Source organism: Furipterus horrens, unplaced genomic scaffold (genome assembly GCF_987537825.1).
Source record: "Furipterus horrens unplaced genomic scaffold, mFurHor1.1.pri manual_scaffold_17, whole genome shotgun sequence".
Taxonomy (NCBI): domain Eukaryota; kingdom Metazoa; phylum Chordata; class Mammalia; order Chiroptera; family Furipteridae; genus Furipterus; species Furipterus horrens.
Genome location: NW_028327187.1, coordinates 86961595 through 86989456, shown reverse-complemented (window position 1 = coordinate 86989456; position 27862 = coordinate 86961595). Strand labels below are relative to the sequence as shown.

Genomic DNA, 27862 nt, shown 5'->3' with positions numbered 1-27862 from the left:
TTCCTGTTCCAAAGCTACAGATAAAAATTTAACCCTGCTGGCTTTCTAAAAAATGTGTGAAAACTATGCCAAAGAGTTTATAAAACCATCAGGAAAAGTAATTCCCAGGTTGTCTGTACTAACAATAGGGTGCAATGGTATCTCTGGTGAGCCATGACAGCCTGGTATCAAGTTTGGCCCAGAAAATGACCGCCAGTCTGGGTCAGTGATGAAATGCCTAAAGGAGACATAGCACTATGCTAGCACTGTGAATATTCTGAGTGCTCCAGAGTATCATTGGACCTGGAGCACTGGATGGTCAATGATATAGAAACCGTTGTTAGTGAAATATTTCTCCTCCTTCTGGTTCTTCAGACTTCATTTATGAATACTTATTCTCTTATGAGAAAAGTGAAGAGATTAAAAAGGAGATGATGTCTCTATTTTATTTTGTAGTGCTTAAGGAAGCTGTGCTTATTCGACAAACTAAATTATGAGACTAAAAGCCAAATTTGTTAAGCCCCCACCACCCTAGTACATTGATTTCAAAAAATGCCCCCACCATGAATTCTGGAACCCTATCTCCCTCTTTCTTCTGGACCCTACCCCCCCACACACACACAACATAGGAATGCATCAAAGTAAGACATTTAGTAGGAAAAAATCATACTCAACACAGTCAAAATTTTGATGATACCTTCTTTTATTTCACAATATGGGAATAATTCAAACTTTGAGTCTCAAAGACCAAAATATATTTAAACCAAATATTCAGAAAATGAGCCAGGCCACCATTTGGCAGCATGCATCACATGACCAAGTGGTTGTTGGAGAAAAATGCCCATGGCATGGCTAAAGCTATAGCACACCCACAAATAGATTCATACTTGGTTGTCTAATTTGCATGCATGAGTATAGTGCATTCTCCATGCCACCAATACATATATGCCTTTTTCAAAGTCAGTGCAGGATCCGTATCTGTGCAGGTCTTTAAAAGTCTGCTCCCTTACAAAATTTTACCATAATTTATCTGAGAGAACCTTCAGGTTACAGATTTTTTATGTCACATTTACTTCCCAAAAGTCATTTCTGAATAATAATTACAGCTATCAGGAGTTCCCACATCACATAAGAGAATCTGTTTGTTAGTTATTTGAATGTCAGTTAGCTGGCTGTGAGCACACTTGGCCAACCATATCCACGTGGTTGGTGCCTGGAATTTCAAATTGGGAACCTTTAGCAGCAATGGCAACTTTAGACCAAATGACAAGATAAAAAAAAAAAAAAAGACAATGTCACAGAAAGCACTGGGCTTTCCTACTTTCCAAAGTGAATGCTTCTCTATTCTGCACCAAAGAGTAACAGCCTGACCCACTCTTGCCTGGGTGCCCACTTTCCCACTAATGCTGAATTGTTAGAGACCCAAACAACATTCAGCACTGAGAGGGAAAATGCCTGAATCTGAAAATGAAGCAAAATAAATTGTACCAGAGAAAGGAGACAGGAATGGACAACAAGTTCCCAGATTATCTCTCTCTGTCAACAAGCATGTCGAGTCTTTATTACTAGTATATGCAGAATCCTGTGGGAATTCCTGCATCTTTGTTTTTTTGCCTTAACTCTTTTCTTGCCAGTCCTTCCTTGCCTGATTGAGCTGCCTCGCTGAGAGGGTGAAGGTTGTCTCATCCAGAAGCCACTCAACAACAGGTCTCAGGAGCCACATTCCTCACAGTGACAGGAGAGGATGTACCGGTAGGTGGCTGTGAGTCTGATGCCCCCTGAGCAGCGCAGCCTCAATGCTTTCAGCTTGGAGGTCTGGGGTCGACAGCAGTGACAGGAAGAGCGGAAGGGCTGCTTGAGGACAGTGCTGAAGGACACCAAGGGCTCGGAGCGTGATGCCTGGCTGCAGTGCCCCTCACACCTGGCCAGAAGCACCATCTAGGGAGAAAAGAGAGGTGGTTACCCTACAGGAGATGCCAAAACCCCAGCCAGGTAGTACAGATTTCTTTATAAAAACCTAACACTCTTTGCCAATTCCTGCTGGATTAGACCAGTAGCTAACTCTGGTTGCACTTTGGAATCATCTGGTAAAACTTGTTTTTAAAATGTCAACACTCAGGCCCTGTCTCAAACCAACTGAGTTAAAATCCTTGAAGATAGAGCCAGACTTTTGTGGTTTTCTAAGTTCCTTAGCTAATTCCGAAGTGCACTGAGAGTTTAGAACAACTGAAAGAGTCCCACCACCATGATGTGTAAATAAAAATCAAAGAACAAAAGAAATTTCATCAGACAGGTGAAAGTATACCATTGGCCCAAACCCAATTCTACCAGTCTCAAAATGCAGAAAGTCATTCCAAATTAAAGTCAGGAAGTAAAGAATAACTACATAAAAAAAAGAATTTGTTATGTGAAGGGACTTGCTAAACAAAAGGAATATGGCTTCTGAAGAGGAAAAAAAACGATAACCTAAGTATACTTAGGAAAAAAATATTCTAGTTACTTCAAGTTGAAATAAGAGCATTAAATAATAACTGGCTACATTTTGGGCCCTAGAATGACACTTCTGGGCTTCACATTGAGGGAGCCAAAGATTTGTACAATCACATACTCAGAGTCATTTAGGGAAAATATGAACTCATTCTAACCATCTCCATTTCCAAATGTAAGTTAGTATGAAAATAAAGCTTGGGCTGAAGTAACAGAGGACATATGTTCTCTATAATGGCTCTTAATGTGGTTTTAGTAAACAGATTTATTTAACAATATGAAACAAACTACCAAAGTTATCCCTAGAAAAATGGACATAAGTACACACTCAATATTTTATATACAGATTTTAAAGAGCATAGCAGAGGCTCATAAATCCTGCTGTCCTAGGAGTGACAGTCATAGGTGGGATAGGGTGGGCAGCTTGATTCTATTTGGTGGGGCATAGAGGGTAAGAGGAAGTTGAGATTATTGGTCCATGTTTATGTGAAAGGGTATTGCCTGATAAATTTCATATTAAGTGATGGAGCAAAAGCTACTCTATAATTCCAGAACCAACAATAAGAATATAAAATTGAAATTATTAAAATAAAATATATACATATATATGAATGAAACCATTTGACATTTCGTGATATTTTATGAATTAGCAGCTGTTATTAAAAACACACCAGCTATTGTTATCTTTGACATTATCCTATAGGATAGAATTAAATACCCAAGGATTAAAAGAAAGGAATGACTTGCACATCTTTCTAAAAGGAAGAAATGCTAAATTCTGATAATTATAGATCATTACCTGAGAAAATCCTGGGATGAATCCAACAGTCTCTTAGAAACCAACAAGAGAATATGAAATACTAGGAAACAATTAGCAGGGCTTGATGAAGATAAACTGAAAAAGACCTACTGATTTATTTCTCTGAAAGAGCAGAGGCAGAGAGAAAATGCAAGCTATAAGTTGTTTTGCTTTTATTAAAACTTTGATTCTATCCTGCCTGCTCTTCACATTGATAGGTGAAACAAACATGATCTAAAATAGGTTTTGAGAAATTATGCCATAGTCATAGTACCTGGGCCAATCCTCGGTGCTAACTGCCTATCCCTCTAATCAGAGAGAGAGTCCAAAGTCTTCCCCAGTCCCTTCTCCACACATTTACCAGTACATGGGAAAAGTTCCTTGACACCTCCTTTTGAAGAAGTGTTCAATTTACCCATCTCTAATGCAGATCATCCATTAGGAAGATTAAGCAGTTATGTAAACAATCACCTTCTAAAATGGAGTCTTTAGAGATCCAGTTCCAGTATGGATGGATATAGTGAACCTGTGCCAACAGACTTAATTCAGAAGCAAAGATGATAGTGTATCATCTCCAAATGATAGACATACAGCTGAACCAAATGTAGACCTTAAATGACCAGGCAATTAGTCTTGGTCTGTAAAATGACAAAGTCAACAATATGGGGCCATTTGTAGAAGAACTAACCTGATAGTGATTTCACTAAAAGTTTTCAGGGTCTCAAGCTCTACCTTCAGCTCATTCTGATGGACAAGAACTCCAGCACTGAAGACCCTGGGGCCACCTCCAATGGGCCCCTCTTCCTCAGGAGCTGGACTTTCTGGGCAAGGAGAATGCACAGATGTACAATAAATACCTTTAGTGGCTGCCACCAGCCTTCAGCATAAAATTCAAAATCCTGCATAGGCATTAAGGCTTTCTATGACTTGAATTTCACATTATCTTTCCAGTCTTTCTTATAACTGTTCTCGTTCTCATCACCCACTCCCTATTCTGATCAAGCTTAATTATTTACATGTTCATGGAACTATACTGAATTTCCCTGCCTCTTGCTTTTGCTCATGTCATTCCTCTTTCAGAAATGCTCTTTCCTCCTAGCTCCGCTTAAATGAAATCCCAGCTGCTCTCCATTGCCAAATTCAAACACTCTTTGCTTGAAGAAGAGACTATGAAACAGTTATTCGGTCCCTGATGTTCTCAACGCACACACACACGTGTGAATCCCCTCTTCAAGAGAGTCACAGTATATAGATCTTATCTCAAAGCTAAAGACTATATTAAAATCTAGCTGCATTTTGTGTATGTACGTTGGATAAGTAAAGTGGGAGTGTATAAGATAAGATACATAAATGAGTGTTGTTAAGGAATGGAAAAGATAAAACTATCCAGGTTCATTCTTCGTATTCCAAATTTTAGTCTCTGCTATGCCTCTTTTGACCTCTTCCAGACCAGAGCTTCTCAACTATAATATGCAGGTAAATCACCTGGGGATCATGTTAAAATTTAGAATGTGACTGAGTAGTTCTTACTGAGGCCAGAGATTCTTCATTTCTCAAAAGATTTTGCTTGATGTGAGTACTGCTGGGCTAATATCCACACTTTCACTAGGAAAGCCCTAGGTCTATTAAAATTTGAGAGGCTCTCCTCCAGATGGATCAGCAGATAGTGATCATTCAGTTAATAAAAATAATGGCAGCTAAACTTTATTAAGTGTTTACATTTAGTCTCATTTAATCATCATAATAAGTTTATGCTAAAAGTACTACATATCATTTCCATGCTACTATTACAAATAAGGAATCTGAGGCTTCAGAGAATTTAACTAACTTGCTCAGACTCACATATCTGGTAAAAGGCAGAGCTGGAGTTAAACTCAGGTCTTTCTAAAACCAAACACCAGGTCTAAATCACTATACTATCCTGCCTCCTAATATTAATATGTTTTCCTGAGGCATGAGCCAACTCACACCTTTCCCTAATCTACTTTGATTTGCCTCTGGGAGCCGTAACTATATCTAATTTCCATGCAACTTTGAAATTTGCCTTATGGATGTCTTGGGACACATCATCACCACTCCCAAGCTTATGCAGAGCTGAATCTTCTAAGATCCATGGCAGTACTACATAATACCTCCTTCACTGTCAAGACCCTTACTCAGCTCCATCCCCCAGTGATTTGGGGACTCCCATGGACTTCCAGCAATTCACTGGATAGTACCATACACTCCCTAACTCCTAATCAATTCATTCTTCAATTCAATAAACCTTTGGCACCTGAAAACATCAGTTCACCTGCCAAAACACAGTGGACCCCTGTTTGTGGTTGACATACATTCTCATGCTTGGGTAATTTGGCTGTGTTTTAATAACATGGGAGAACTCCCCTACATTTTGAACTGCACTTCTGTTCTTAATGGAGAGTGTCCACAATACTCTATTATCAAACCAGGCAAGGAACTTCTTTTGACAATTGAACTTACATGGGGCTTCACCGTTAGACAGTGGGTTCAACATTTATTTACTGTTCATAAGACCTATTGACTTCTCATAGCCCAGATGGGTAACAGATACATGTTATCTGCTTTGAGCCCAGTTTAATTTTTATTATCTTATATTTCCTAAACAGTTAGCCTGATGCTAGGAAGCTAGGCAACTCCTCCTGCAGCCCCTTTGTATTCCCTCAACCGTGTTGTCACTTGGCTCCAGCTTGATGTTAGAGCCAATTTTTTTCCAATGTGAACAGGGATGCCAGGTTCAGAGTGTTTGTTCAAAAATGGGCTCTTTCATGCTGTAATATGATTTCCATGTGCTGAGTCTAAGAGTAATAAAAAGGTCCTTGAGCAATAATAAAAGAATAGTAAAGATGATATATAACACTTATTGAATGTTTACTAGGCTCCAGGCACTGTGTCAAGCCCTTCATAGGCAACTTAGTTCTTAATAACCATTTCAAAAGGTAAACTCTACTTATTTTACAAATTAATAAATTAAAAGGTAGAGGATAAACTACCAACCCAAAAGCACAGAGCTGTACGATGGAGGGCCAGGCCATCTGAACCAACATAGCCTGATTCTTAAGCATTTTCTCCCTTTTTCCTAACCACAGTGCTCTTCTGTTAGGCCATGACAATCAGCCTGTCCAAGTCCTCAGTTTTCATCAGATGTTCAAGTTGCTCATGGGCAAGTTCAGGCTACATTGTGAGGGTTCTAGCCTGCTGTGATTCTTGAGTCCAGACCAAAGAATACACTGAAGGCCTCAAGCCTCTTTTCTCTCTGGTGATCTACCATAGTTCTTAGACAGTTATGTGTTTTCTGTAATACACAACTATCTTCTGAATGAGAGAAAACCCAAACACAGATGGTTTTCATCACCATTTGTTGAAAGACTTATCATCTCCAAAGTCGCTTTCCTCTTCTGTCATGTGGAACCCCATGAATTCCTGACTAGATGTCTCCATCAGTATCAGAATAAAGATGTACCTGTCCATTCCTAGACCAGGGTTTGGCTATTTTACCCCAATTTAGTGAGAAACATATTTTACCTCTTTCTCAGCAGGGAACACTATATGCCTCTCACTCTATGACACCCCTTGAAGCACCAACTCCCTTTCTCTTCAGGAACAAGATTTACCCATGCTTCTCCTAAACCTTCCCTCACCAACACCCTCAATAAAGGACTATTCAACTCACCTCTAGGGACCCAGATTGACCTTTAAACTGTCCGTGCCAGGCTGAGAGGATCAACAAAAGTGCAACCAGAGGAATGAAGCAGTGTGTATGGGGGAAGTGGTTGGGGTGGTAAGAGCTCTGATAGGGTGCACAGGAACTCTGCAAACCACAACTGGATTCTGGTCCTTTTACTCTGGTCACTACTCAGTCAGACATGAAGTGGCCTTTGCAACACAGGAAACTTTCTGTTCCTCTCACCCCTGTTTACTTGTAAACATTATGAGAGCCAAACTGTCTTTTTAAAATTTTTGTGCCTCCAGTACATACAACAGTGCCTGTACATAGTAGGCATTCGGTATACATTTGTTCCTTTAAAAAAAAATTAACTTGTATCTCCCCAATATTTGTGTTATAAACTCAATATTTCCAACCCCGTCATTGCTTCTACCACTTATATAAGCTTCAGGGGCACCAGTTGGAGATGGCTTGAGGATCTTAATCACTACCTCCCAACCTCAAGGCTCAGTCCTTGGCATGTCAAGTCCCTCTTACTCTGGGAATTTTCCTAGGATTTGTCCCCTGAACCCTCCTCCTTCTTCTCTTTTGCGGCAGTTCCTGTGGCCCTTCAGAGTTCAGACAACCTTATGTCATAGTTCCACACCCCTGGCCTGGGATCACCATCTCCAATGCCTCACCCAACTCAGACTTCACAGACCTGCCCCACCAACTTCCACTCCCAATTTCAGTTCCTGAAAACCTCTCCCAGGCCTGAATCCAGAAGCACTTCCCCTCCAGTCCCTCTTTCCTCCACTCACCTGGGAAAGGAGGTCAGACAACAAGATCTGTTTTGCTTTGACTTTTATCCCTCCTTTTAACACCCAACAGAGTAGCTTACATTTACTTTTCTCTTCTACATGCTCCCACTACCCCTGCCAAGTTTCTGTGTTCAACATGAACCACAATGAGGTTTATTTTTTTAATTCTTTAAGTCTATAGGAGATCCCAACAGTTATTGAGGTCACAGTAGTGACTGAAATAGAAAAGCGAGTCTAAACATCTGTCCATTTTATAACTTCATCATCAAGATCATAATAGCATTTATTAATATATCTTATATGCCACTGTGCTGGAAGATTTAAAAATATTATCACCAAGACTCATGCCCACACCTTTATGTAGGCAGCAGTAGCTCCACTTTACAGAGAAACTGAGGCACCAAATAATTACCTTACTTTCCTCACTTGTCAAACTGTGGAGCTGGAATTTGAAACCAGGTTTTTTTCACTTAAAAGTCTGGCATGCCTCCCTTCCCTTAAAGATGCCTGAGGCAGCTTGTTTCCACTAACTACTGACCTTTTGCCTGTTTGTTCTATAGCCTTTACTCACTTAGAATTTCAGGGAAGGTTGTAAATGAACCTTCCACTCCCAGAAATTTTTATACCCAATCTTAGAAGGTGTCACCACTAAATGCCAGCAGGCACATCCTAATCTGTGGCCACATTGAACTCCTTGGTGGACCACTGCAGCCAGTATTTTCTGCCTGACCCCATCTCAGCTTTTTTTCTGAATTTATAGGAGATGGGCAACAGACCCCTGGGGTTGGTCAACTGCAAGTTTAGGGTTAGGGGGAACAGGCAGTTTCTTAGAAAGCTCCCTAAAAATATTCCCTCTCTCTCCCATTCACTTGTAAACATTACGAGAGCCAAAGCTGTCTTTTTAAAAAAAAATTTTTTGTGCCTCCAGTACCTATCACAGTGCCTGCACATAGTAGGCATTCAATTTTAGTTCTAGGAAGATTGCTGAATATGAATCATAATTTTCAGCAGATGAGAAGTTGAGCCTGGACTTCTGAGTAGTGGCTCCTACATTCTACTTATATTCCTCCAATATGAAGCCAAGTAGTTGAAAGATGAATGCTCTGAGACAGACATTGTCATTCCTGGGTTATTTGACATCAAGCAATCTATTTAATACTTCTTTCAAGTTTCAGTTTTCCTTGCGAGTAAAATGGGAATGATAACGGCTTCCATCACAAGTTTGTCAGCAATGATTAGATTATGTAGTATGAAGTGCCTGACACATATTAGCTGTTCAAGCAGCTGCCCTTCCTTCCCTGAGCCTGGGTCACAAGCTTCCCTTCATCTGTCTCCCTAAGGCCAGACACTGGATAAATTTAAAGCAAGAAGTGCTAACAATTGAAAGATAAACAGTATGCATGTTTAGTAAATAATGGTTTTGAACATCGTGTTGAGGGAAAATTTTGCAGAGAGGGAAAATCTACCCTAGTCTTCTCTTTGTAAAAACTCCTGTTGGCTGTTTTCTAGAGAGGCTAAATGCTTTATCCCTAGTCTATAAAGACAAATAGTTTTGTTAAATAATACCTATTAGAGAAAAGACCAGCCTGAGTCTGCGAAAAGTAAGAATTATAGAATAATTCAAAATGAAAAACAGTTTTTATTTCTGGATATGTAAAGAAAATCTAATCCAGGAAAGGTTTGGGTAGTTGAGATTCTGCCAGGTATATTTTACGGCCAAAGAAGAAAGGTTTATAATTGCAAGTACAATTTACATAAAATTATTGTCATATTTGGGATAGTTTGGGATGTTTGAAAACAGATTGTTTCCATGAAAGTATAAACATTTCTCTTACTATTTACCATAGCATTCTGGAAGAAACAGAGGTGAACAAAGGTATACTAAAGTCTGTTTCTAGGACTCGTGCTCAAGCACTATGAGTTTGTTGGGTTTGAGTTAATGACATATCTCCTTTGACCTTCCCTTAGCTAACGTGATCATTGCTAAGGCACTCCTCCATCATTTCACCAAATATTTCCAGAGTGTTCTTTCTTTTTTGAATCTGCTCCTATTTCTCTACTCCTTCTTATTATCACATTGATACTTTCTTTGAAATAATCTTAATTTCTTTCTTTTAAAGAATCATGATTATGGGGGACAGTTCAACAGAGGGAGAAATCATCCATGGAATAAGAAATACTATCTCCTAGCTAGTGCTATATGGAGAGGTGGGGGAGGAGAAGCTAATAATTGCTCCAGTCAATTTCTAAGTAATCAGTTATAAAAAACAACCCATATTTTTTAAAAATTTGGTTTGTCTTTTTTCTTAAAAAGGGATTGCATCTTGCAAAAATTTAAGTTTATTTATTTATTTTTAGCTCTACGTGTGCAAATAAGAGACAGAAAGTTTCTCTTAGGTAGAAGCAGGACTTTGTGACAAATATCCTTTGTGTTGTTTGGTAACACATAACTCTTTTATTTGTTGCAATCTTTCTCCTTAGGTCTATTTTTTTTCCCACAGTCCTAGAGCTTACTAATATAATGGTTAAAATTATTTCAATCAAATTCTGATCCCCCAAAACTAAAACAAGCCATCAGACAAGTTATGGAAGTTTTAAAGGGGGACAGAAGTTGTAATGTTTTCAGATGGAGGGTAGAGAGATTTACTTACATGGTATTAATTCTAGTGGTTGATATTACAAAAACTTCTTAATTATACTGGTAATTTAAAAAATACTTGCCATATGAGTGGTTAAGTGGTTTTAGTCTCAGGACTAAAAGTGAAAATCTCTGAGGTTGGCCTAAACAAATTCTTATTTACCACATGTGGGCACATTTCATTCATGTTTGCAGCAGTGGCAGTCATGAGAATTCTCATTCTGAATCTGTTCTTCTCTACTATGTGCCTTCCTTCTGGGTGGTCCATGTGGCTGGTCACTCTTAGTGATCTTTGAAACATGGTATTCCTTCCTACAACTTGTCTCAATAGTGAGAAATCAGTTGCATAAGTTGCCTGTGCAAAAACATTCAATCTCCAAATAAGAATGATTTGGATAATCAATGTAAAAATGACAAATGATCAAATTGCTGTTTATCTTTTGAAATCATTATAATATAAACATCGAAAGTGAAGAAAAACTGGGATCACAAGGCCAATGACCAACAGTTTCATCAAGAAACTCTTGGAAGAACCCCTCAAGAAGTACATTTCACTGCTCAATCAATATTTCTTGCATTCACTTCCTCTTTATTGCTGGTGGAGGTAGAAGGCATTGCAATAACTTGGAGACTTTATTTTTCTTTCTTGAAAAAGGATCCTACTGCTCATAAATTTCAAAACCAAGGATGAGACACACCTCTGCTACTTTGTGTTTAACAACAATTTTATTGTGAGAACATTCCAGCCTTTTCTATTGACTTTGAGCAGCCTTAAAAGAGAGAAGCTGGCTGCGTGTACACATGATTAATTAGGTAGCTTTACTGACAAAAGTGCAAAGCATGGTGAGAACCCCTAAAAGCATGATTCTCCCACAAGACCTGTGGGCCAGCCATATAGCTCAGGTTTGGATTATCATCATATTTCTCCATCCCCTGACAAAGGAATATGGCTTCTTTCCTGTTTCTAGAAGTAATGCTACCCTCACAGAGATCTTGGTCTTACCTTTGAGTTACACTTGTACAGTGGGTGACTGATAGAATCGACATAGTGGTGCCTCATGCAGCGTCGGGGGTCCGAGTCCATCATGAAGGAGCTGTCCGTTTTGCTGTCTGTATCTCCCATTAGTGCCAGCAGGGAGAGCATAGAAAAGGATGCAGCTAGTACATGATTTCTCATTGTTGAAAGAAAAAAACTACTCAAGAGGAACAGCAGAGGGAGGCAGAGGACTAAAAATTGGAAATGCCTTCACCTAGGATTCAGGTCCTTTCAAGGAAAGGGCAGGATCTGGCTGAAGTTTTCTGGTTGTCATTGTCCTTTGCATGCCAGAGTTTTGTCTTACTCTTTGCACTTGCAATCCATCATCACTGTATCTGCTGCACAGCTGGAATGAAAACAGAAATTATTTTCCCCAGAAACATTTACTCAGAAAAACTAATGGAACCCAGGAGGTATTGAGTAGAATTTTTCCATGTGATTTCGAGTAGAGAATGTTGGTTTCTAGAGTGTCATTAGCATAAATTGTCATCCACTCCACACTCCCTCCATAGCTTATGCTACGTATTTATAACCATTTGAGGGTGGAAACAGTGGTTTAATGAAAGCACATGTTGACTTTAATTGCTGGAGTCCAAGTTCCTACAAGCAAGAATAGTTTTAATCTATGGTAAAAATTAAATATGTGGTTCTGGCCACAGCATAACTGAATTGGGTGGTCTCATCATTATCCCAGGATGGAGGGGTCTATTCAGTTTCTCAGTAAGCTTTGGTGTCAACATCAGCTTACAGGGATAGAGAGGAGAGAAAGGGCAGCACTAATGAACACAGGTCATGTCCCACAGGAAGGAAATACATTTTCCAATTCCAAGTCCATACCCACCCACCCTCCCACCCACCTAGTTTTCCACCTGTGTGTTCTGGGATCATCCTGTTTTTGTTTTATGCCCCAATGTCACCCTGCATCGATGACAAACTGCATCTGATATACACATCATGCAAACTGGCCTCCATTGTAGTTAAGGCAATACCTGTATTTGCCAATACAGTCATACATTTCTGCAGTCTTTTTAGCCTGAGCACATGGCATAATTTGAAAAAATAAGTGGTCATTGGAGCAAAAACTTACTGTTAAAATGGGATCACGCTATATTGGTTTTCCCAAAATTTGCTTTGTTCTTTTAATCATATACCTCTTGGACAAAGGACTGGGGTGCAGAGATCTCCCCAAATCACCTCACTAATCCCCAAGGTGTGACCAACATTGATGCTTTCTATCACAACAGAAGACAAAGAGTATAAAAAATATTTTCAAACATCTAGGAAAATTGGAGGGGGGGGTGACATTACATACAAAAGGAACATGACCATCAAAGCTTCAGAAAAACTTTGAAACATATTTCAGATAAAAGATTTATTTTTGTTCATAGTACATTTTTTTAAACTTCCTACTCATGGACAGTCTGAATAAACAGGACAAAGTATTGATAAGATCAAGATTAGTAATTTAAGCCCATATAAGTCAATTAGTTTTGCTTTAATAGTGTAGCCCCAGACCCATTTAACCTGTTAGCTGTCTTTGAGTGTGGGGCAGGGGATCCCAAAAAGAAAAGGGTGTGTGACTTAGGGCTACTTCAGAGCACAGCATCCCTGGCAATGGCAAAACCTCAGCATGTATGTTTCAGGGAAGTTCCGTAAGTTGAAAGAATGGCAGGCATCAGTAACATGAGGACCCACATGGAATCTAACACTGTCATTAATTTGTGGAGGACTTTGCACAGGTCATTTAAACTCTTCCAGCTGCATATTCCTTACCTGTAGAAGAGGAGAATTAGAAAAGATAGCAAATGCATGCAGTTCCTTATTGCTCTAAAACAACACTACCTGATACTTACAGATTTAGTCATCACCATCTCCATATACAGAAGATAATCCTAAAGTTGAGGAGACCATCTTTTCATATAACTTTGTACAATTTTCCTTTATGTGCATGCTAATGGAAACATCTCATTATAATTTATCAAGCCTCGGCCTAAAGTTCCAAGTCATCAAAGAATACAGAAGAGCATTTTTTGTTTTCTTTTCAGCTGCATAGTCTAAGTTTTCCTATGAACATTACACTGAAACTCACCAAGACTTCAGTTCAAAAAGCCAGTGGTTTTTTGGGGGGGCCCTAAGTTCAGAGGCTGCAATAATACTGACTATTTCCTGAGTTTCAATATGATTATATTATCCCTAGCAGTTATCTGTCTCTTTGAAGTCTTAATTAGTCTCAGAAAGAGAATTTATTAGATTTCTCCTTTCACCACTCCAGTTTACAGATATTTCCCCCAGGAGTCAATGGCAAAGGGATGAAGGGAAAAGCAGACATTCTAGTACTGGCCCTCCCTCCCCACTGCCAGCACCTTCTCTTCAGAGCCATGGCCAGGAGGTATGGTCAAATGAGCAAACCAAATGAAAGAAAAACATGTATAGTATGAAAGTAAAAAACAAGCAGGAACATTAGTAACAAAACTCTATATATGAGTATGGATGGTTGTATTTGTTGGCATTTTATCCACAGAAAATTACATGTAAAAATATAAATAGCCCTTAAACAGAAATGAAATAGAGACAGACTCATAGAGAGCAGGCTGACAGTTTTGTTTTGGGGGGGCAATTAGAGGGTGGAAGGATTGAGAAAAATAAAAGGACTCATGGACATAGACAACAGTATGGTGATTGTGGGGGGGTAGAGGGTGGGTGGAGGTGGAAAACGGTATAAGGAGGTAAATGGTAATGGAAAAATACAATAAAAATAAATTTTAAAAACTAATAAAAGTAAAATAAAATAAGTAGCCCTTAAACATCGAAGATGGGTATGCTCACTCACCTAAGAGAAATGAAAACTAAAGTATTTTGAGATAATTTGTTCAACCAATCCGATTTACAAAGATTCCAAAGCCTGATCACGCACCCTGTTAGCAAGGCTATGGGAAACAGACCCATTTTGAAGACAGTACAATATAAAGTGATATGAATTTTGTAGAGGCCAATTTGGCAATATCTATTAAAATTGCAAATGTATATAATTTAGACCCAGGAATCCCACTTTTGAGAACTATCCTACACATGATATCATGCAAGCATATAGTTATTCACTATGGCATTGGTTGCCATCGCATAAAATATAGCACAAAATATTCATCAAAAGGAGACTGGTTAAGTATATTATACAACATTCATACAAGGGAATACTATGCAACTATATAAAAAAGAATACAGAAGCTCCAAGTGGAATACTTGTGAGAGCTGCAATGATGTATCCAGCTTCTAGACCAAGATAGATAATGGCAAAGTCCTTAAAAGACCTGGAAAGAAAGGATCAAATAAGAGACCTGAAAAAAGGATTAGAGAGAAAATGAAGAGCAGAACACGTTAAGCAAAATTTCCAAGAAAAAGAGTAAAGATTTGGGACTTCATGATATAATTGGATCCTTTATGTTGGTTTCTTTTTGTAAAATTTTTTTCATTAAACTAAAAAATTCACTAAGAAACATAAAAAAACAAGGAGGGACAAGAAGATATATTTGTGTTTATTTGTATTTACATAAAGAAGATCTGAAAGGATTCCCAAGAAATTATATAATTAGCTGTCTGTGGATGTTGGACGACAGGCATGGGAGAAAATTTTTTCACTCTACACCTTTTTTTTATTTGTAGATTTTTGAACTTGTGAGTATATGTCTATCCCAAAATTTATTTTAAAAATATACTTTCATTTTTGAAAGCCATGTTTTAAAATACTAATTAAGTTAATTAATATTTAAAGTCTGTGTCAGTTTTTTTAGTAGTGTTATATATTTATTTCTTATAAATATGACAGGCTAGTCCATTCTTAGTTCTTGTGCACTACTGCCACCTAGTAGCAACATCCTGAATTGCAAACACAGTTAAATCTTTTTTTTCCTAAAAGGTTGAATGAAATATTTTTGCAAGCAAATATCACGAAGTTTATACTGATAAAGAGATAATTAACATCACACAAAATGTAACAGTATTATGTGATTTTCTCTTTAAAGATGATAAGCTGGACCCAGAAGTACTAATACAGGTAAAGTATAAAAGAATGTCAGGGGAAATGTTGCTTCACCACTAATAATAGATTTTTCATTTCAACACACTCACAAAGAAGATACTTTTTGTTCAGTTCTTATATTGACTTCTGAAATAAGAATGCAAGCGACAATATAAATATGCCACAGAACTCACAGAACCTCAAAATGTAAAATGCATAATAACATTGGAATTTCTGCCTTAAGTGTTCAGACTGAATGATTCAACACTGTTGTGTTAAAGAAGGAATAAACATATGCTTAAGAAAAGAGGGATATTAAGTTGAGTTGTCCTAACATTGTGTTGGTCAGGGTATGCATTGATGAGAATGTATAGAGTGTGGAGGGAAGTGCTCACAAAGAGGAAAATTAGAACTGAAGAAAATTTATATCACTTGAGATTCTGACTTTATGGAAGTCTAAGGGTATCTATGAGGGGGGACCCAAAAAATAGAATTATCTTCTGGAGGGTGGGCCCTTTGTAGTACAGTCTCTCCCAGCTAGGTGATGTCCAAGGAACCCATCTGTGTCAGTGTACCAGCTGGCATTGTTGTGAGAGGCTGTGTTCAGCTTCAGTGCATTTTTTGAGACTCTTTCAACACATTTACCCATTTCATAATGGGTAATTTATGAGTGTACCTTCCCAAACTGCTCTGAGTGCTCAGCAGCTTTTGACCAAAAACAGCATGACCCCCCCATGTCTCACCATTCTTATTCACCTGATCTTGTCCTGAGTGACTTTTTTGTTTGTTTGTTTTCCTGGATGAAAAAAAGTCTGCATAGGGAAACATTTTGCCAGTGTGGAAGAGGTGAAACAAAAAACAGCAGAAACACTAAAAGGCATCAAAATAAATGAGTTCGAAAACTGTTTTGAGCAGTGGAAAATGGTCTCAATAGGTATATTGCATCAAATGAAGAATGTTTTGAAGGTGACTGAAGTTTAAACATGTAAGAATAAATACACAATTTTTTATAAATAAATTCCATTTGGGGGGAGGGAGTCACCCCTTGTATGTCTTATAGGAGCTTCTGTCATTTTTCTCAAAATTAATTTAATTCTAATTTGCTTATATTTTTAAAATATTTTTTTATTTATTTCTACAAAGAGGAGAAAGGAGGGAGAAAAGAAAGGGAGAGAAACATTGATGTGCAAAAGAAACATTGATCACTTGCCTTTCACACACCCCCAACTGGAAAACTTGCACACAGCCCAGGCGTGTACCCTGACTGGGAATCAAACCAGTGACTTTTGGTCCACAGAGTGATACCCAACCCACCGAATTACAGCAGTCAGGGCTGCTTTCATTTTTTAAAAACCATATACCATAAAATCAAATGCTGCCTATCAAGACTTAGAATCTTGGCCCAGCAAGTGATGGATTGAATGAGAGAATGACTCTCACTGAACTTAGTAGCCCCAGGGCTGCTTTGTGCTTTGGGTACAGTCTCTGAGACATAGACTTGGCCAGTGTACAGAGCCCACATTCTAATAGCTCCAATGTAGACCTTCTGCTAACAGGAGAGGCACGTAGGTTGGCGTGCCCGACTTTGGAGCTACCCTCTAAATGATACCAGTGGAAAAGAACAACTGGTGCCCAGATTTCCCCACCTGTCATCCTCAGCAAAATAATAAAGCAGAGTTTACAGTGGACCCAGCCTCCTGGGTGAAAGATGGTGTCGTGTCCACAAATCAGCTCACTCTTGGGCTGACCTTCTGCTTGGTAGAGGTTAAAGTGCTGGTTTCTGACAAAGTTATTCCAGCAACAGGCTAAGACAAATGGCATATGTTAAGAATGGTCTTATTCTTGCCCTGCTTGCCAGACAAGGGATGGTGATGCTCCAGTATTCATTCCCAACTCCCTCACACGCCCAGGCCTGTTTTCAGTATTAATATATGTAGGTGTTACCTTATATGGCTTCTTTCAATAAGTGTTTATTCAACACATTCATTGAGCACTTACTATGTGTGTCTGCTTGTATTCTAGGAGATAAAAGTTAAAGGTCAGGGGAAAATAATAGGTCCTACCCTAATTCCCTCTTCTAGTTCACTGCATCTACCAGTGAAAAGTGTTGACCTGTTGTTTTCCTGGGTTATTATTTGGACACATTGATAAATTCCTTTAACTTCTAATTTGTATCCAACATGTACTGCATCTTTTCTAAGAAGACAAAGTTAAGCAAATAAAATGTAATGACTCTGGAATGATGTCAGTGTAACAGACAGAATTATTTGATATTCATCATAATTTAAAACAATCATATCAGTTATGAGTAAGGTAAAGATGGCAGAATGCAGAGCTTCTCTCAAAGAAATTATCAAAAAATTCAAATATTTCAGTATAGAAGAAAGCTTGGCCCTAGATAACACCATACTAGGATTAGAAAAGCAAAAGATTCAAAGTCTAATCAGAGAGTGTGAAGTGCTAAGTAACCCCTTCCCAGGAACTCAAAGAATTCCAATTGGAGCTAGTCAACTAGATGCCTTGGAGAATAAGTCAGATGCCTCTTCCCAAGGCACTTAATTTATAAACTGTACACAGCATGTTGGATTCTATAAAGCATTCCACGTGTTCAATGAATGAATTTTGGTATTATTCTTATCTGGCAGCACATCGTAGCAGTCAAGAAGCCAAGCCTGGGCTGACCATGAATGCTGCCAGACCCCCAGCCTGCCAGCCTCAGGTAGCTCCAAGGATGGGGAGCCACAAGGTTGGTGGGAGGGAGTGGCTCCTGCCCCCACTGTCTCATGGTGTCTATACTATAATCAGAGGTGGACAAGCATGTGAGGCAGTGCCTGCCCCCATTGTGCCACCTTAGGAGAGAGAAAACAACATCCTTGTGATTAAATAGCAGTCTTCCAGTCTGGGATAGGACTCTGTTCTCCCAATCTGCATTACTAGCCAAGCATGGTTAAACACAGCAGTGATGGTGATGGAAGAAGAAAAGATATAGGAGAAACAAAAGGAAAGGAGAAATATAGCCCAGGAAAAAAGCAGTAAATCACAAGCCTGGGGTAAACAGGGGTGCAAAAAAGGACTGGGACTAGAAGTACAGTGGTACCTAGGTACTTGTCATTAATTTTTTCCAGAACTCATGATGAGTGCTGAAACCAAGGAGTACTGAACAATGAAGCATTTTCTCTTGTGGGGTGGTATCATGACTCATATGAGTTCTAGCAAGTTTGACGAGTCCCAAGCAAGCCATAACTGCTTAAACATTGTTTTCCTCTCATCAAAATGCAACAAGTACACAGTTTGATGAGTTCTGAAGCCAACAAGTACCAAGGTATGACTGTAATTTCTTGGGATAAGTGAACTCTCAGGTGGACCCACCCGTGTATATGTGTCCTTGGATTGATTGAATAAATTTACTGCCTGGGAAGGGACTGGTGTGGGAAGACTCAACCTTGAGACTGATTAAAACTTAAAATTCTGATTTTCAGGAAACCAGGGGAAACCTTCATTGTTATCTAAAATACCGCTTACTTACAGCTTTCATCTTTTCTCCTCAAACCCATTTCTAGACTATGCTATTAGTATCCCATCTCCCAGGGTTTTACACTCATTTGCCAAAAATATTAGATAACTATTCCACTATATTCTGAAACCTAAAGAGCATTCTATTGTTGCCTGATCTGTTATAAAGAAGGTTGATCTGAGGAATCTCAAGCTCTGAGTCCTACCTTCCCATCACTGGCTACGCAAACTTAAACAAGTCACTTGACTTCTCCGGAACTCAGCTTCCTCATCTACAAAATGAATGGAATGATCTAGATGATTCTATGATTCTATCCATTTCTAACATTCTCTAACTATAAGCTTCTCAGAGTACAGCATCTGCTTTGGAGCTACATAGTCGCCAAATCAATGCTATAGAAAGAGTTCCTTCCTTACTCATGAAGTTAATGATTGTAGAAAAGTTTAAATAAATTCTCATGTGTTGCCTGAGGCAACAATGAATGCCAAGCTATTAGAATTTGTCCCTTGATGAGGCCATACTGATGCCCAGAAATAAAAATATCCCTTAAAATAAATATGATTCATAAATTAATAATATGTGGTTAATAATAGGAAGCAATCTGTGAGGATATTTTACCAGTTTGTATTTACAGTATCTTAAAGTTGTCTTAAAATGTGTACATAGTGTCTTTTTCAGTCTCCACCAAGTGGGGAGATAAGAAAGAAATAATAGTCAATCATTCTAGAATTAAACTTTCATTTGATGATGATGATGATGATGACAAAGGCTAAGTTCGACACTCCTGAATGAATCTTATTCCTACACTGAGTTAGAGACACAGATCCTCATGCTGTAAAGGAGCCATTTGTATTGCTTTGGTTCAGGATAGAAGGAGAAATTAATTAGAAAAGTTGTTTTCTTTGTAAATGTAGGATGAATAAGGTTCTAATTGTCAAAAGCAAGTCATCTGTTATGTATGGAATCTTTGTGCTGGTCCTGGACTGGAACTTAGGTCTAAAAGAGTTGCGTACCATGTATGTCTCTTGGATCTTGTGCTGTGCTTTTGTGGGCTTTTATAGTTTCTATGCAAAGGCTTACTCTGAGTTCTAAAAAACCTCCGCTGCCTTGCGGCATACCTCTTCAGGGGAAAGGCTAAGGGAGTAAACCCCGACAGAAAATCCGGAGCCGGAGTCCCTAAGGCGGTTTGACGTTGTAGTCAACACCGGCAACTCCTGCGGCGCACCTGAAACCAAGCTGTATTGACTCCGTCTTTCCCTTGGACCCTTCAGCTGCGAAGAGAGGGGGGGTCTGCTGCATGGGCAACAGCAGACCCTCCATATCACCCTGCCCAGGCTCTGTAGCTTCAGCTTCACTGGAGAGGACACTCCAGCGTCATCGCAAGATGTCGATTCAACACGGGAGGAGACAGATACCGTGTCACTCCCGAGTCGGACTGCACAACCATTCTCGGTGGTGCAGATAGACTCTTAAGAAGCTACACCATCGTCTCTCGAGACGGATGGCTGCCGACGACGACTCTGAGTTCTTAAGAGTTGATATAACTAACAGACTTTTAGAATACAAACCTTGTATACATCAGAAATGACCAGATCTGACTACCCGTGATCAAAAAGCACAATACAGTTGAAGGCTTTTCTTCCAGTAGTTTGGATTATTTCTGTAAATCTAGTGAGCCTGCTAAAAGCTGTGACTGTTACAAACTATCTGAAAATGCTTAGGGGTGACCTTTCCACAGTGCCACAAGTCAACAATAGCCTGAAACATGGAGTCCTCTTCCATCCCTTCATCAATAAGTAATAAAAATAGGAAGGGAGGAAGCCATAGATGCAACAGAAGAGAAGGAGGAAATATTATTTTTGGTGCTCAAAATCTACCATTGCCCTTTCAATGATTTCAAATAGCACAATTTCAGGTAGAAAAGGTTCCCTTCTTTTCACCCACTTCTCCTTAGGAAGGGGGTTTCATGTGAGGAATGAGACACATTCTAACCACTCACCTTGTGTAAAACCCTTTGGAGAGTTCTGAGATACTCAATTCAGAGACTCTGTCCTGCAAATCACATGGATATACTATCCCTATGGAAAAGAAAAGATAGCCAGGTGTTCTAGGGACTCTGGTGCTGATGTAATTTGACACTGGTTCTGCCACTGGACCGCTGGCTGTGGTATATTGCCTTAGGAGAAGAGAGGTAACCAGCGTTAGCTCAGGGTACAGGCTCCTGTTTACCCTGTAGCCAAATGAGTATGTTGGCTTTTCTTCAAAGTGTCGAGCAAAGTGTTTCCAAGCTGCATCTGAATCTTCTTACCCAGAACAACTTTTTAGAATGATGAGTGGTGATCTCACCTAACAGCTGTAGAGCCCTTAGTTAGAAATGAGGCATAAACAATAGGAGCAACATAGTCTTTTCATTCCCCATTCAATTTGCCTTTTCTTCCCAATGGTAGGATTTGAATACTGAATTCAATCTTACTGTAATACAGAACACTTGTGGATGCAGACCTATGTCAAAGGGGTAGAATTAAAATAATATCACATTAAAATGTCTCCCTGTAATAACTCTGAACTTCTTGGGCTATTGTTTTTATTTGTATCTTGCTTTGCTTAAATCATACACACTACAGCTATATCTTTTGATTGGTAATTCACCTGCAACAATTCTATTTTGCTACCTTTAGATTTCAAACCTCAAAAATATTTTAATTCTGAAAAGGAGTAATTTCTCATAATTTGGGGAAAATCACAGAAACGTATCAAATCCTAAAACATCACCTTGTATTTGAAAGAAAATTGAACTTTGATTAAGGATTGGCTTTCTTTGAGTCTTCCCATCCATTATAGGCCTTTGTGTGCCTACACTTTACTTAAGAGTTGAAGATGGGATATTTTTTCACTTGAGGAGTGGACCTCCTTTTCTAACATCAAGAAGGCAACTTCAGAGTTCAAACCCCTCTTCCTGGGATGGGGTAAGTGAAATTAAGGGAAGCTTTCTTTTCTGAAATTGTGCTATTTAAAAATCTGCAGTGGCAGATTGGGAACATCAAAAATAATCCTTTCTCCTCTCTTTTGTTACTTCTCCCATGACCTGCTCTCTTCTTATTTTTATGCTCTATTGATGAAAGAATGAAAAGGGACTCCATGTTTAGGGATATTGTTGGTTTGTGACATTGCAGAAAGGTCACTTCTGAGCATTTTCCAACAACTCATCAACTTTCTTAAATGTATTAACTTGTTGATCTTTAATTTTTAAAGGATATTGCAATTGGTTGGATCACAGCTTAAAAGAAAAAGTTGGGAATGAGCCAGTCCCCTTGGAAGAGAGAAAATTGTATGAAAAATTCTTAGCTTTTGTAGAAAAACAAAAAGAAAAATATACCTAAATTTAATAGAACTGAGTTTAATACTCAGGTGCAGATTTTGACATGAGGGTGAAATGTATCCCAATTCATTGCATTCCTGATTATAAGTACCGGGGATATATCGCCAACTGAAGTTACCCATTTTTTGAATTTTCTGAGTCAGCACTCTTTCTAACAAGAAAGTAGTTGTTCCAGACTGTGAACCTTATCCAGGGTATTACGTTCTGACTATTGAAAATGAGTCTTGTGATTCGCAGCAATATATGCTCATTCATCAGACTCTGAGACCCTCTGATAAAGGGGAGAGTAAGCATAAATGATACCAAGCAAACTATAGGCAGGCACACAAGAAAAAAGCTTTGCAAACGTTAAGGTAGTTGGCATCAGAAATAATGCCATCGACACACTATTCCTCAAAAACTCAAATGTGTAGGCATGTGAATTTGCAGCATGGAACCTGTACAGCCAAGCCAGCATTTATTCCAGCCCCAGCTTCTCCTATCTCGCTGTACATACATGGGGGTTTCAGAAGGATCCCCCACTCTTTGTTTTCTCTTGGAATCAAACATACAAATTCATGGTTGCTGTTCTGATAGTTAAGGAGTGGGTACTACCAGCTGGAATGCTGCCACTGGCAGGGGCAGACAGGAAAATAGGAATGTTCTTAATGTCCTCCCAAAGAAAACCTTTGATGGACAAAAGAGTGGTTGTATTTTTACCCTCTCCCTTCATGCTGCCAGGCGTCTTTAAATAGATCCTCTAGCCTAGGGACTTGTATGGAATAATTCATATTAAAACCCAAGAAGTGGCAGAGGAGGGGAATTGGTTCTTTCTTCCCTTTCTTTTATTTCCTTTTTTTCTTCTTGTCAAGCTAACAGGAAAAGACTCATTTTAATTCAGCTGTGTTAATTTTTTTCTTTTGGGTCTTTTAATGAACTTTAGCTAATTCAGAAAGACTACCAAAGCTCCTAGGAAAAGAAAAGGAATAGGAAGTTGCATTGTAGATTGCTCTTTAATACCTTTTGGTCCCAAGGACATTAGCAGCATCTTTTAAGGATGCTGCACAGAGGGGGTTACATGAGGCTCTTAAATGAGAATGTCTAATTGAAAAGTCCAGTTCTTTCCATTTGCAACTCATAAACCAATCTGTTGTTCTGTGTTAAGAGAAGGAAAAAAAAAAAACAACAGAAAAACTCCTCCCCCATCTCCCCAACCTCATGCATTTGTAGTTCAGCTCAACCCAGGATCCGTTTCTCCCCCTCCCTTTCACTAAATGGATTTCATAAAGACATTTAGGCCCATGCTAGCCAAATTAAAAGTACTGTATTTTTCTTTTTCCTTGGGAAGAGAGGAATGTGGGAAGGACAGAGAAAGGGGGCAGGGCAGGGCCTAAGGATCCAGGGAGCTTTGTTTCAAGTCACTTGTCTCTCCCTCTGAAAGAGAGAATAACCACATTTCTTTTAATGTAGGCCGAAGTGCATCCAGGCGTTCCCATAGCACTCCCACCCCCAGTCCTTTGCCAGAGATGTGTGGGTCACTGTGATGGTATGCTTGTCCCTGCCAGCTCGGGTCACTCCAGCCCTGCTCTCAGCAGCCTAAAGGGCAACTGAGCCATGTGGTTGTTCCTCTATGTGAGTGGGTTAAGTCTCAGGGCTCCAAAAGCCCCCCAGTTTTATCAGTCCAGCAGAGCTGCTGCCAAGAATGACATCCTGGGAATACTATGGAGATGGGGAGACCTCAAGGAACAGGACCCAGGCTGTCAGAAAAACAGGCAGAGCAAAGGGCAAGCTTACAATGGAAGGAGTTCAGGGGAAGGGAAAAGGGGGCAGGGTGGGAGTAGTGGCAAGCAAAAGAAAAGAAAAGCCACATGCCACCCAGAATGATTCCAGGACAGTTGGAGGAAGACTTGTAGGAAACAAGTACCCAGACATGGCACTGCCAGTCTAGCTGGATTCTTTTCTGAATTAGATTATGCGAAAGAAAGAGGGGAAATATATAGCCTGCCAGCTGTTCAAAGGCTTACAACCTTGCTTTTATTGTCCGGGTAAGTTGGTGAGGTGGGGCATCAGAGGAATTCCAAACATACCATCCAAGAAAAATTTTAATATGTTCCACAGTGTCATACATGAAGAGGAAATGACAGCTGATCAGAGCCATGGCAGGCCACAGAAATCTTGGCCCTGGAGCTCACCCACCCTCACATGGCCCAACTTCCTTCTGCTTTACCACTTCTCAGTCCTTCCACCTGCCCCCCTAGCCATTGTGCTCCAATGGCCCAGCTAAGAGGCTTGGACGAAGTAGCACTAACTGACTGTCACAGGAAGAGGTGAGGATGAGTTAGAAGGCTGCTGGCCAAGAAACTGAAGGCTGGCTAGGATGAGTCAAGCACCCCAGGGAGTCAGAGGCATTTTATACACCCACAGGGTGTGTGTGTGTGGGGGGCATTATCTGCTGATAAGGACCGAATCAAGCACCCTAGTGATGCTGTCTTCAGGGTTTTTTCCCAGTAACCTACCCATGTCAGAAAACACAGGACTTGATTATTTGAAAGAAATACTGTGTGGTTCTGACAGAGACCTGGGTTTGGAGAACAACTTCTTGCAACTTCTTCCTGGGTGCCTCTTGAATTTAAACCAGGCCCAGAGGTCATTTGTTTTGATCCTGGGGGTTGGACAAGTAAGTGGTGGGAAGTAGTGACTGCATCTTCCTCTGTACATATTTCTAATTCAATGATTCACCAGCTGGCCCTGATGTCAGCTTCTGAATAGGTGACACACAGCCATTTCAGATAAAGACATCACGTGGTCCTTTATAAAAGGTGCTTAAGAGAGCAGAGGAGGGTTAAACTGCTCCTTTCCCAAGTTTCTTCTACGCAGACAGGAAAGATTCAGGCCATGATAGCTATACAAGTGACATGTACCCACGAGCTGCTGATAAAGGTCTAACAGGGACTCCTTCAATATAAATGAAAAGAAAACCCATTGATAAGTGGCAATCATTTCAAGTGAATCTGAATACTAACAGATATTTTAAGTGATTTCTTATAATAAGGAAGTCATTGTGCAGTTTAACAGTTGGCAAAGTCCATTTCAGTTTCAAAATCTAACTGGAGATAACATACAGACTGAGAATGAGGGCATGGGACAATGTCTCATCCACTTTCTCATCCATAACTACTAGCATAATTCATTTAAAAAACAATGTAATGAATAATTAACCAATAAGAATAATAGTACTTGAATTGTGAGTTCTTGAAATGGAGTAAAATTGCCAGCCACCATTTGTGGCTATAATTCTAAGAAACTCACTACATTTTTCAAGAGCCCAGGAAAATAAATGAGTTGGAAATTGTTAAATGTATTGAAAAGTGATTAATATTCTCCTTGACAGTGTCACTGGAACTCAAATTAAGATCCAAAACTTTACAGGCATGTTTCCATCTGTGATTGTCAACTGCTTGGTACACAGTAGTTAAGAAGACCCCAACCAGTTTTCCCTTTACCTGAATTAAATGTATTTTAAAGTAAATGACTCAAAACATTTTATTTTGTGTTCAGACACTCTTATGTAATATTATGAATAATTGTTTAATAAAATTGTTTTGATTCAGCTACGTGCCTTAACAGCAGTTCTTTTTTAAATCACTGTAAAATTGTATAGCAGTAGAATCCATAGCATGATTAAAGGTTTTCTCAAACAGTGAATGCCCCAATGTTGTAAATTAACTCATTCAAAAGCCAGATTTTCTTTTAATAATGCCTGCTAGGCAAGTTATTAGAGAAAATCAGAAAGGTTCCCCATAGACCATGTCTCTGCTCCACAATGGAAACTGGTTGATAGAAACCTAAATTTACTTTCAGAAGCCAAACTGTTGAGAAAAAAGAAAATGGGCAGACATTTGCATCTGGTCTAAACACACAATCAAGAAGTATTCTGCAGTCCCCAGCCGTATTTGGTTGACACCCACAACCAACACTGCATTTTAGGCATCTCTATGTTTTCAAGTGCACCTGGTATTTAATATTATATGTTGGAGCAATTTTCAAATTCTAGGTCATTGTAATTGAAATACACTAATATTAGGAATGAAAAGAGACATTTTTCACAGCATCCATACTTCTTATTAATAACAGTTGCAAAGAATAGAGTGTGAAACTCTCATCCTGCCAAAGAGCTTCTTTCCCCCCCAGCTTCCCACACCTGAATCTCAGTAGGGAAGGGAGTCTGCCTCTTTCATGTGGGTTTATCTGGGCTCCTTGATTACAATGAGCCTCATTTACAGGACATTCTCAGTCATTAACATTCTGTACACAGCAAAATTTCCCGTCCCTCAAGAAAGAGTTATGCCCAGGCCTCTTACAGCCCAATTGTTCACTTAAACAGAGAACTTATATTCAGAAGATTCAAAGAACCCTCTGAATATTCCTCAGGTAGGAGTCATTCCTATAGGTCCTGGTCCCTGTGCTGGTGAGAGCATCCTTTCCCAGTCACTGCTTAGACAGTGTAGCATCGGTCCTGCTGCAGGGACAAGCCAACTACTAAAAATAACCCTTTGCAATAAGGCCAAGGAAAACAGCATGCATTTCCTCAGAATTTTTGCCCAATCAAAATCATATAGTAAATCCATCCTCCTCTCTCCTCAGTGCTCCTGACTGCATCTATGGAAGGAAGGAAAGTCCTTGCACTTTGGGAGAAGAGTGCAAAGGAACAGGATTCTTGCAAAGCGTGACATAACGCTAGAAATAAATGTTGCCTATTGTTTGAAGTCATTCTAACCACTCCGGCAGAGCCCTGGCAGGAGATCAGCAGCATACATAAAGTAGTAATAAAAGTAAACAGTGCGCTTTTAAACTCAAAGGCTTGCCTGCATTAATAATGCCCCCATTGTAAGAGGGATGAGGGCAGTGGGGAAGATACTGGGGAATCGGGAATCCATTTCTGTGAGTTGCTGTTTCTCGGTCTCCTTTCACATGGTCAAATATAAGAACCATTACAAAGTTACATCCAACTACACAGATTTTGAAAATCAAATCTCTTTAAGTCCAACCAAAAGAGATTTTTTCAGCCTCTCTGTGAGACTCCCCTGCTCTGTCACAGACTTCAAAGACCCATTAAACACACACACACACACACACACACACACACACAGTGTTAGCATGCTGCAGATCAATGCAAATTAAATTAATGCAAATTTAAGTGGTATTTAAAGGTTGTCTCTTTGTCTGAGAGGAGGATGAAATGCTCAGTTTGGAAAGAAGTAATTTCCTAGGCAAGCCGTCAGCGCTTGTTTTCCTGCTTACCTTGGGGTAAACGCAGGGCTCCTTTCTTCTCAGACTTTTCTGAGAGCTAGAAAGAGGTCCTGTTACTTCCAAATGCTTTTGTTCTTCTGTCCCTCTGTCACATGGCTTGCCTTTTATATTTGCAACACACAAAAGTTAGGACTGTTGTTTAAGCGACACAGGGAGAGAGAGAGGGGGGGGAGAGAGAGAGGGAAAGAGAGAGAGAGAATGTCAAGTGGAAAAGTGCCATTGCAGTCATATATCAATCAGG

General features: G+C 39.5%; 1 protein-coding gene across 1 annotated transcript; it reads right to left on the bottom strand.

Annotated features, from left to right (window-relative positions):
• Positions 1-677: 677 nt before the first annotated feature.
• NDP (norrin cystine knot growth factor NDP) lies at positions 678-27862 on the bottom strand. The gene is made up of 3 exons (XM_090264731.1): positions 27613-27862; positions 11392-11770; positions 678-1917 (listed from the first exon to the last, which is right to left on the bottom strand). Exons 2-3 carry the CDS (start codon positions 11563-11565, stop codon positions 1690-1692), a joined length of 402 nt encoding a protein of 133 aa, XP_090120857.1. The 5' UTR covers positions 11566-11770; positions 27613-27862; the 3' UTR covers positions 678-1689.

Coding starts and splice junctions, on each gene's coding strand:
- NDP (XM_090264731.1), bottom strand. CDS start 11,565: ATGAGAAATCATGTACTAGCTGCATCCTTTTCTATGCTCTCCCTGCTG. Junction 1,918..11,391: donor TGTACAAGTGTAACTCAAAG/GTAAGACCAAGA, acceptor TTTTCTCCCTAG/ATGGTGCTTCTGGCCAGGTG.